The sequence below is a fragment of the Arachis ipaensis genome, chromosome B6 (assembly GCF_059453495.1).
Source record: "Arachis ipaensis isolate K30076 ecotype BB chromosome B6, ASM5945349v1, whole genome shotgun sequence".
In the NCBI taxonomy this organism is placed as follows: domain Eukaryota; kingdom Viridiplantae; phylum Streptophyta; class Magnoliopsida; order Fabales; family Fabaceae; genus Arachis; species Arachis ipaensis.
Window position 1 is genome coordinate 20,575,762 of NC_142441.1, and position 7,643 is coordinate 20,583,404.

At 41.4% G+C, this 7,643-nt stretch overlaps 1 protein-coding gene across 1 annotated transcript; it reads right to left on the minus strand.

The window, feature by feature from the left end:
* Positions 1-6,279: 6,279 nt before the first annotated feature.
* On the minus strand, positions 6,280-7,273 carry LOC107648060 (uncharacterized). The gene is made up of 3 exons (XM_016352081.3): positions 7,112-7,273; positions 6,974-7,018; positions 6,280-6,797 (listed from the first exon to the last, which is right to left on the minus strand). Exons 1-3 carry the CDS (start codon positions 7,271-7,273, stop codon positions 6,330-6,332), a joined length of 675 nt encoding a protein of 224 aa, XP_016207567.1. The 3' UTR covers positions 6,280-6,329.
* Between the last annotated feature and the right edge of the window lie 370 nt (positions 7,274-7,643).

Below are 7,643 nucleotides of genomic sequence, written 5' to 3' on the forward strand. Positions count from 1 at the left end.
TCATTCTCCCAGCAACATCCGTCTTTTGGAGGATTTGCTTCATGGGTTGGTTCGTGCGGACTCTTATTGTATGAGCTTGAAAGTAAGGTCGTAGCCTTCGTGAGGCTATTACTAAGGAGTAAGCAAACTTCTCTAGTTTGTGATACCTTAGCTCGGGGCCCTGTAGAACTTTGCTGATGAAGTAAACTGGATGCTACCCGGCCTCGTCCTCCCTTATCAGGGCTGATGCAACAGCTTTGTCTGCTATGGACAAATAAAGGACGAGACCTTCCCCGACTAGAGGTCGGGTTAGGATTGGTGGTTGACTCAAGAACCTTTTGAACTCCTGGAATGCTCCTTCGCATTCTGGAGTCCATTCAAACTGGCATCCCTTTTTTAATAAAGAAAATAGTGGAAGGGATTTGAGTTCTGATCCTGCTAAGAACCTGGAGAGGGCTGCGAGTCGGCCATTCAATTGTTGAACCTCTCTTAGGCAAGTCGGGTTCTTCATTTCCAGGATAGCTTTACACTTATCGGGATTTGCTTCAATCCCTTTCTGTGTCAGCATAAAACCCAGGAATTTTCCAACTTCTACCGCGAAGGCACATTTTGCGGGATTTAGTCTCATCCCGTGTAACCTTATGGTGTCGAAGACTTGCGAGAGGTCTGACAAGAGGTCGACTTCTTCCTTGGTTTTTACCAGCATGTCGTCGACGTAGACTTCCATTAGGCTCCCAAGGTGAGAAGCGAACACCTTGTTCATCAGTCTCTGATATGTGGCCCCTGCATTTTTCAATCCAAATGGCATGACCACGTAACAGAAATTAGCTCTGGGCGTGATGAATGATGTTTTCTCCTGGTCCGGCTCATACATTGGGATTTGGTTATACCGCGAGTAGGCATCCATGAACGACAAGTATTGATATCCCGAGCTAGAGTCTACTAGGGTATCAATACTTGGTAGTGGATAAGGTTCCTTGGGACATGCCTTATTTAAGTCGGTGTAGTCGACACACATTCTCCATTTGCCATTTTGCTTCTTGACTAGCACTACATTGGCTAGCCATGTTGGATATTTGACTTCTCTGATGAAGCCGGCTTCTAAGAGTGCTTGTACTTGTTCTTCTACTACTAGGGCTCGTTCCGGGCCGAGCTTGCGTCTTCTTTGTTGTACAGGTCGGGACCCTGGGTATACCGAGAGCTTGTGGGACATGAGCTCGGGATCTATCCCGGGCATGTCGGAGGCTTTCCAGGCAAAGAGGTCGGAATTGTCTCTTAGGAGTTTAGTCAACCCTTGTTTTAGGGTTTCCTCTAAGTTGGCTCCTATGTTGGTATTTTTCCTTCCTCTTGGCCGACCTGTATTTCTTCGGTTTTTCCTCCCGGCTGTGGTCGCAGCTCTTCTCTGGCCCTTGCACCGTCGAGCTCTATGGTGTGAACTTCTTTGCCTTTTCCCCTTAGGTTCAGGCTTTCGTTGTAGCATTTCCTTGCCAATTTCTGATCTCCCATCACCGTTGCTATTCCCGCTGAGGTCAGGAATTTCATGCAAAGGTGGGGAGTGGACACCACTGCTCTGAGTCGATTAAGGATAGCTCTGCCAATTAAAGCATTATATGCTGACCCTACATCGATGAATATGAAGTCTATACTCAGAGTTTTGGATTTTTCCCCTTTTCCAAAAGTGGTGTGAAGGGGTAGAAATTCCAGTGGTCTTATTGGCGTGTCGCCTAATCCGTACAAGGTGTCGGGGTAGGCTCTTAATTCTTTCTCATCTAACCCTAGTTTGTCAAAAGCGGGCTTAAAAAGGATGTCTGCTGAGCTTCCTTGATCTACTAGGGTTCTGTGGAGATGGGCATTTGCTAGGATCATGGTTATTACCATTGGATCGTCGTGTCCAGGGATTATTCCTTGCCCATCCTCCTTTGTGAATGATATGGTTGGAAGGTCGGGTGACTCGCTTCCGACTTGGTAGACTCGCTTGAGATGCCTTTTGTGAGAGGACTTGGTGAGTCCCCCTCCCGCAAACCCTCCTGAGATCATATGGATATGTCTCTCCGGAGTCTGCGGTGGTGGGTCTCTTCTATCCTCATCGTCTCGCTTTCTCTTCCCATGGCTGTCCGACCTTTCTATGAGATATCTGTCAAGCCGGCCTTCTCTAGCCAGCTTTTCTATCACATTTTTAAGGTCGTAACAGTCATTTGTTGAGTGGCCATATATTTTATGGTACTCACAGTAGTTGCTACGACTCCCCCCTTTTTTATTTTTAATAGGCCTGGGAGGTGGCAGCCTTTCAGTATTGCAAATCTCTCTGTATACATCCACTATAGAAACCTTTAGAGGAGTATAAGAGTGATATTTCCTTGGTCTATCGAGACCGAGTTCTTCCTTCTTCTTGGGCTCCCTATCCCTCTCTTTTGTTGAGGGAAGATGCCCGGGTCGCCAACTCGAATCTCTCAGTCTGGCATTCTCCTCCATGTTGATGTACTTTTCAGCTCTTTCCTGTACATCACTTAAGGAGGCGGGGTACCTTTTTGATATGGACTGTGAGAAAGGACCTTCTCTAAACCCATTGACTAACCCCATAATAACTGCCTCGGTGGGCAGGTCTTGGATTTCTAAACATGCTTTGTTGAACCTTTCCATATAGGCTCGTAAAGATTCTCCGACCTCCTACTTTATTCCCAGGAGGCTTGGCGCATGTTTTACTTTGTTCTTCTGGATAGAGAACCTCATCAATAATTTCCTTGAGAGGTCTTCGAAACTGGTGATTGACCTCGGGGGGAGGCTGTCGAACCACTTCATCGCTACTTTTGCCAGAGTGGTCGGGAAGGCTTTGCATCGCGTAGCGTCAGAAGCGTCGGCTAGATACATCCGTCTTTTGATATTTCTTAAGTGATGCTTCAGATCCGTGGTTTCCGTCGTAGAGGTCCATATCGGGGCTTTTGAAGTTCCTCGGAACTTTTGCCCTCATTATGTCCTCGCTGAAGGGGTCCTCCCCTCCTGGGGGCGACTCTTCTCGGTCGTCGCGGGAGTTTCGACTTTTGAGGGAGGATTCCAACTTCAAGAGTTTTCTTTCTAACTCTTTTCGTCGTTCCATCTCCTCTTTTAGATTCTTTTCTGTTTCCCTTTGTCGCTCCCGTTCCTGTTCCAGTTGTTCCAGGCGGCTTTGGTGGACATGGACTAATCCCATAAGTTCAGTTGCATGGGGTGGTCCATCCTTTTCCGATTCGCGCCCTTCTGAGGAATTTACCTTCGGATTTTTGACTCCAGAAGTACCCTCTCTATGCTGATCGTTAGTTCCTTGGTGGAGGGTTAAGTTTGTGTCATTGTCTCCAGTGTCCAGATTCTCTTGTTCGGAATCTGACTCCACATGACCCTCCTCAGGGGATCTGTCCGCCATCACTGGTTGATCTCTCGGGTCCCCGGCAACGGCGCCAATGTTACGATGGGTAACCAGAGATGGTGGGCTGGACTCGCTAGGTTGGCCCAATCGTCTGAGGAAGGAAGCCTTCGAGCGGGTCTGCACCTTGGGGGCCTCCGTCTGATTTGTGAGTATGAACGAGTGGGGGGTGGTACCTGCAAAGACACTCTGATGCCTAAGTCAGCAAGGGTGTGAGCAGGTCTAGAGAGTATTGGGTCTTAGAGATACCTGAGAGGTGTCAGTGTATTTATAGTGGTGAACCAATAACCACCGTTGAAGTAGTGCCACTTTTTTAGGGTGATAACCGTCCTTTTATCTTAGGGAGGTTAAGATATGGCTCCTGGAAGTGGTTAGAGAGATCCTAGGGGCAGTTACTCATTTAAACGAGTGATTATCTGCCAGCTAACCCTCATCCCCGACTTCTTTAGGGTAAGTCGTGATAAGAACCGACTTCGCAGGAGGAAGGTCGGTGCTAGGCAAGGCTCAACCCTTCGGATTGGGCCTTTTATTTGGACTTGGGCCTTATCATTGGGTCAGGGTATGAACATAAACCAAACCAATGTCAATATTACATGAATTTCTTTAAATAAATAACGTTAAGTGAATATCTTCAATCATACTTTTATATAATCAAATTCATTGGATTTAAATTACACATTATAGTACTAAATTGAAACAAATGTGTTCGAATTAATAAAAAACATCGTAAATCGATATAATTAGCTTCGATTTACATGCAAATTCACCTATAGTATTATGGCATATAGAAATTCGATATTGCTGCCCATGGTATTGTGTTCTATGATAAATTGAATGATATAAATTCGAATGACATCCTATAGTAATTCGAATGAATTCAATTCGATTTAATAATGGTGTTGTACTCATAGTAAATCAACATAGGTAAATTCGATTTAGCATAGGTTTTTCTATATATAAAATTTAAATTCACTTGTTTTGAATTATATTTCACCGTATTAAATCCAACCCAAAACGAAAAATCCAGAGTAATTTTGAAAATTTATATTAGAATATTCAAACTGCGAAAATGGAAGACGACCAAATCGAATTTATTGATTGGACGGAGTTATCCATATTACTGGTAGTGTTCATGAAGAGGTTAGTGAATGAAATTTATTTTACTTTATTTTTTTAAAGAAATAAAGAATTGTTAGTGATATTAAATTTCTTAGAACAGTCACCAAAAAAATTGCTTAGAACTCAATTATTAGAATTATTAGAATTTTTAAACCTCAAATAATAGTTAGAGTATTGATTTAAAGCGACAGCGTTTTTGTTTGGGAGGCAAGGACAGATCGACCCCTATCCATTTTTAAATTGACAGCTTGGTACTTCAAAGACACCTGACAGTCAACTCATCACCGTTAAGTGACACGTATGTTTATTCCGGTTGTTTTCAACGCCGGAAGGTACAGAAGGACCGCCATGTCTCACGGAATGCAAAGATAGGGGCCGGGACGTACCTTTTTTTTGGACAGGAATCGCTTTGTCCTTATAAAAATTGGATAGAGATCGGATTTGGTGTTTACTCTAATTTGTTAGAACATTGAAACCACAAATGCATGATAGATGCGGAATAACTAAGTGTGTTATATGACCGTTCTTAGCTCGTATCAAAGAAGCAAAGAGTTCATCTTCTGCACCTTCTCAAGCGCAGTAAGTCCATCTCCACACCAAGAAGATCTCGCTTTCTCCTCGACCTCACTATCTCCTTTGACTCTAAGATTGCAAATTTGAGTTATTGGTGGCAAGGGGCAAATTTGGGACTGTGATTTCAGTAAGCATCCATGAACCCAAATAATTCATCATACTATGAATTTTTTGCAAAATAGAAAACTCTCAATAACAGAAGCATTAGGCATCAAATTAACAAGAATAAAAAACAAAATGTAAAGGTTAAACTAAAGAGTAAAAATAGTGATGAATTGCAAATCTAATAAGAACAAAAGAATAAAATTGATTTTTTGTTTTTCAGTGGAATAATAAGTTAAACACTTAGATATTAGGATTGTTTTTCATAGCAACTCAGTAATATCAAAACAATTAAAAAAATTGACATGATCAAAACTTTGTTGTAGGATAACAAAAAATACTATTTAAACATAAATTGATGAGAACAAAATGCAGAAGTTGAACCCAAGAAAAAAAATGATGAACTACAAATTTGAAAAGTGGTTATCTTCGTTTGTTTGTTATCCTCTCCCTGTCGTAGCTGTCGTGGTTGCGTCTTAAGGTTGAAAAGGGGAAGAAGGTGAAGATTGAAGAAAAATTCTGTTTCTTTTTTGCAGATCTTGTTTTTTGACTTTTTTATTTTAAATTATTTAAATTTTAAAATCTAAAAAAAGTTTATTGAATTTTGATATTTGTTAAGTTTATAATAATGGTGTTCGTCTAAAATAAAATAAAGATGTATAAGTTTTTTTATAAAAATAAGTAAAAAGTTGTTTTTGTCTTTTCAAATTTTTATAAAGATATTTTAGTAAAAAATTTAAATACTGACGTGATAATAAAATTCATATATCATATTTAAATTTGTTCACATTTTTATTATATCAATACTCATAAATTATTATCATGCCGATATAAATTTGTTCACATTTTTATTAAAAATTGAATCTCAGTCAATTTTATTTGAAGTGAAACTACGTGTTTAAATTCCATCAAAATTAGAGTTGTTTCCAAATAGTCAAATACGATGACCAAAACTTAATTTTATACAGAAAATGAAAAGGAACCATATGATTAAGATTAGTAGTACTAACTATAGTACCGATATGAAAGTGTAATACCTTCCCTAATCCTATCCACAACTATAACATAGTCACGTCCAAATCATTCTTTGTTAAATGGTTACAGTAACTAAGCACTTGCTCTCTTTTAACATGAAGAATTTCCGGAGAAGGTGATAGATTCAGCAAGAAGAAGCAAGCGAAGCAGAGTCCACAGTCGCGGATAAGGCGCATACAGCACCAGAAGGAGCATGAGCGCCGCTCCTCTTACGCCTAGGTACCATCTTCGCCGGTCGCATGCCGCTGCGAAAAGCCTCGGAGATGAGTTCTCTGCCGCCGCAGCACGTTTCGTCGCCGTCACCGCTGCCACTGATCTTCCTTTTCGGCCCAACCTGCAAGTGGTTCGCGAACTGGAGGCGGCTATGGTGAGGATCGGAGGATGAAGGAGGAAAGAGGAATTTGTGGTTATTGTTGCTGCTGCAGAGTTTCTCCAACGAAGTGACGCAGCACTCTTGCCAGTTGAGCTCGTTGAGATCGGCAATGGCGTCCTCCACCGTAAGAGCCGCGAACGCTGAGACGACGCTACTGTGGAGCGTGGAGCGCGATAGCTTCACGAGATCGAGCGAGTTCACCGCGTCCACCAACACCTTCTGTGGAAAAATCACACAGAAGTTTCTCGAAGTTTTCAAGAACAATTCCAGAGTTACAAGAAGCAACGTACACAATAATGTAATCGTGTTCTATCTTCTTTTTTATCTGAACTTAAAAATTAGCGGGTGTGTGAGTGAGTGTGTGTGTGTGTGAGAGAGAGGGAGAGGGAGAGAACCTTGGGAGCGTGGTGTATCTTCTTGAAGCCGTGAATGCGAATGATCTGAAGTAAGAAACAGAGAAGAAAACAGGTCGGAATGAAGATCGATTATGGAGAAATGGAAATCAGATCAAAATTGAAAAGTGAAAGCGAAACCTGATTGAGTTGACACATGGTGAGGTCGAGGGAATGGCGAGAGCGAAGGAAATGAATGTAGTCGTCGAGGAGAAGCTTGTCATTCCTCACTGATCGCTTTTTCGTGTAGCTGGCGTTGTTCACCTGAGACTCCATGGCCATCAATGCTGCCTCTTGTGCCATTGAAGAATTGAATCAGAGAAGGAGAATCAGAAGAAGCGGGAATTTGTTTGATGATGAGTTCGTTGCGAATTTGTTATGGCGCGGCCGCTCCCTCCTGTCACACTCGCCCTTCCCGTTTTGTAACTGTTCACGTGATGTGTGAGCTATGCTGAAAAATTATGGGGGCAAATTTAATACGTTTATTATTCATTGAAGGATCAAATAATTGATTTTAAATCCTAATCTATAAAAAAAACAATGGAACAACAGGGTATAGCACAAAATAAACCAACAAATATTTTTGAATTATATTCTATATCAATTAATAACATTAATTGTCATTAATTAGTAGTTATTTAAATTTCTTTTTTTAAAAGATACAAAATTAATG